Source organism: Erigeron canadensis, chromosome 9, assembly GCF_010389155.1.
Source record: "Erigeron canadensis isolate Cc75 chromosome 9, C_canadensis_v1, whole genome shotgun sequence".
NCBI lineage: Eukaryota > Viridiplantae > Streptophyta > Magnoliopsida > Asterales > Asteraceae > Erigeron > Erigeron canadensis.
In genome coordinates, this window is record NC_057769.1 from 34,886,575 (window position 1) to 34,889,895 (window position 3,321).

Genomic DNA, 3,321 nt, shown 5'->3' on the forward strand with positions numbered 1-3,321 from the left:
GCTTACTTTATTACTACACTGACATCTACCTCTTTTAGTCTGATATTTCCATGCAGATACATACTATGAAATCACACTTTGACTAATCAATAAACACAATGAAGGTTTGTCATGAATATTTGATCCATCACAGAATACCAAATCTTTATAATTCTTAGAACATTCATCATCTTGTTTATACAAATCTTGTTCTTGAAATAATTTATAAATACTTTATAGCTCAAGCTCACCTGACATAAAAAATACTTTGTATCTACAATTTTATTATTTAATTTTGATTTTAATTTTTATAAGTTAATGTTGATCGCACTCATAATTTTATTAAAAGTTTCTAAATACTGGAGTTGGTTATCCCTGAAGATACTCTTACAAATAAATTGCTACCAGTGGCTGTAACACACAGCACTGGCCAAAGGCTCGGCGTGTTGGCCACAAAACGCCGGTACCAAATGGACCAAATTAATGGTCTAAAATCTAAATACATAAAGTGGACCTTTATAATCCTTACAAACAAACCCTAAGATACTGTGATATGACACAAATCAAGATTCAAGAATCACAAACAACTTTTTCTTTAATTTCTAATCAATTACATAAAGTCAACCCTACTACATAAAAAATAAACATCAACTAATAAGGCCAAGCAAATGGTTTCTCTCCTTTTGTCATCTTCATATTACCATAGCACATGATTTCAGGATCATTAGTAGTACTCATCAAGACCTTACAGCCACCACCACCATTCTCTGAATCATTCTGTGCAACACAACTTCTTAATCCTTCTTGATTATACATATAACAATTATCGCGATCCGTATACATATTATTTGAGCATAATAATCTGTTATTCTCCTTTCTTTTCTTGGTTCTCAATAGAACATTTATTTGATCCCACTTATCTTTGCAGCTTAAAGCATTCCTGTTGTAACCCAAACAAGACATTGTTAAAGCAATCTCTTCCCAAGTTAGAAGCTCTTGATCCATACGCCCGCCTTGTGATCCGAACCTTGTTTCCATGCTACTTCTTAGTTGTATGAGTTGTGTAATCTCATTTTCTCCCCAGTTTTGATTTTGATCATTAATATCACAATACTTATGAGAAGTAGAAGCCTTATTATGATCATGGGTTGATGATGTTAATTTGTGCAAAGCATCCATTAAAGTGGAATCTCGTGACACCATTCGTGCTCTTTCGTTGAAATGAAACTTCTTTTTTGTCTCTAACCTTGAAATCTCTTCATTCCTCCATTGTTCCTCTTTCAAGATTCTTTCTTTTTCCTTTTGGTCAATTGTATTCATCATCTTTTCCATCCATGCATCTTGTTTCTCCATAATTGTCTTCATTTTTGTTTCAATGAAGTCTGTTATCTTGGTCTTCCAATGCTTTTTCTCTTGCTTCCTCTCGTTAATAATTGTATTGCGGTATTGGAAGTCGCGTGAGGATTGGTTGAACCCAAATGGATTTTGATCATTAGTGCTGCTTGAAGGAAGGTTAGGGTCACGAGTGATTCTAACAACGCTTGTTTCGCCGTATATAGCTTCTAATTGACGAAAGAAACGATAATGCTTCTTGTCTTGTCTACCGGCTTTCCCTTCTTTAATCTTCTTATAATACTTGTACAAGTTTTCAAACTTCTCACTGCAGTTTTTCCCAGTTCTTCTATAGCCATGCTCCACACACATGATCCTGAAAATTATATATGTACAACATTAATATGCATAATTTTTGGTGAGAAAGAATAAATATATAGGTGTGAAACTATTAATCAGCCAAATTAGAGTAATCTTTAATTTATGACTATTCAAATTGAAAAAAAAAGGTAACTCTCTTTAGCAAATGTTCATTTTCATACTCAAGTCTTTCTTAAAGTATATATATACTGTTACACCTCAAAAAATTCAATCAAACCCTTCAAGCAGCATAATGGAGTATCAAACCATAATCGATCTTTGACTTAAAAACTTAAGCGAATAAAAGGGAAATAATTGAAGTCCTTAAATAATTAGCTTAGGTACAAAGATTTAGATGTTTGATTGTTAAAGTTGTTGAACTTAGGGTTCAATGATGATTAACTAAAAATATTGATCAACCAAAAGCAATTAATTAAGATGACTCGATCATGTAGTTGTTTTATGTTCATAGAAACCCAAAATATATTCTTGTTTGAAACCCAGAAAAAGAAAAGAGATATATGGAAGATGTATATATACCTGGAAACTTCATCCCACAAAGGGCTCTTATGAGTAGCATCTTTAAACTTAGAATTGAGTCTTAATCTTAAATCAAGAAGTACTAGGGTTTCTTCCTTTGGCCATCTTCCATTACCACCAATATTATTCATCTCACCATTATTATTATTATTATTATTATTATTATTATTATTATTATTATAATTACCACCGCCACTATAATGATCATCTCCTGAATTTGTTGAATCAGATCCAAACATCATTCCTCCACCAACACTACTACTACCCCCTCCCAACATGACCATTGCATAGTGTAGGTGGTCATGAGGCTGTGGAGGGGATATGGAAGGAAATAATATGGGCCTTTCATTATTATTATTATTCATGTAGTAGTGGCTCATTAGATCCATCATCATTCCATTCTTTTCTTCCATTCCCATCTTAATTACTCAGTAGTTATTGGTTTTTTCCAACTTTTTTTTTTTTGAAAATTAATGAGATGGAATTTGGAATAATGTAATAGAGATGGCTAGAGAGGAAGAGGTATATATATATATCTAAAAGAAAATGTTTGATTGATTAATTAGGTTATAACCATGAGGTAGCTAGCTAGGTCGGACCCATAATAATAAAATGCATTCTATACCCTAAGTATATATATAGTCGAGATTAAATTAAATACATAGATAGGTACAATATTTTTTGTAATTATATATATGTGTGTGTATCAGTATGATCAGTAGTATCATGCACCTATATATATATATATATATATATGATAAACTTCACATGTGTGATATCAAAAGTTTTTTTCTATCGAAGAGAGGGAAATTAAGAAAAACAGACAGGTGAACAGACCGGGAAAAAAACCACATGTTCTTGTGAATCGATCCACTGCTTGCTTATGCATCAACAGTGATCAACAGTGTCATCTAGGACCCCCCCTACCTTTTCCTATTGCTCGATCCTTTGAGTCTTTCCTTCTGTCTTTTATATACATCTTTATGAAAATTTTGTTCATCCTCTAGCTAGCTCTCTTCCTTTTTTGCCTTTTGTGATCATTATTTCATATGATCTTTTTGTGAAAGCTAGATTGATGAGATGTTCAAAAAGTATTATTTGTTTCATTGG

The 3,321-nt window shown here is 32.3% G+C and overlaps 1 protein-coding gene across 1 annotated transcript; it reads right to left on the bottom strand.

The window, feature by feature from the left end:
* Positions 1–630: 630 nt before the first annotated feature.
* On the bottom strand, positions 631–2,630 carry LOC122583679 (trihelix transcription factor PTL-like). Its single transcript, XM_043756059.1, has 2 exons — positions 2,212–2,630; positions 631–1,687 (listed from the first exon to the last, which is right to left on the bottom strand). The coding sequence occupies exons 1-2, from the start codon at positions 2,628–2,630 to the stop codon at positions 631–633; spliced, it is 1,476 nt and encodes a 491-aa protein (XP_043611994.1).
* Between the last annotated feature and the right edge of the window lie 691 nt (positions 2,631–3,321).

Coding starts and splice junctions, on each gene's coding strand:
- LOC122583679 (XM_043756059.1), bottom strand. CDS start 2,630: ATGGGAATGGAAGAAAAGAATGGAATGATGATGGATCTAATGAGCCAC. Junction 1,688..2,211: donor TTGTGGGATGAAGTTTCCAG/GTATATATACAT, acceptor TATAATTTTCAG/GATCATGTGTGTGGAGCATG.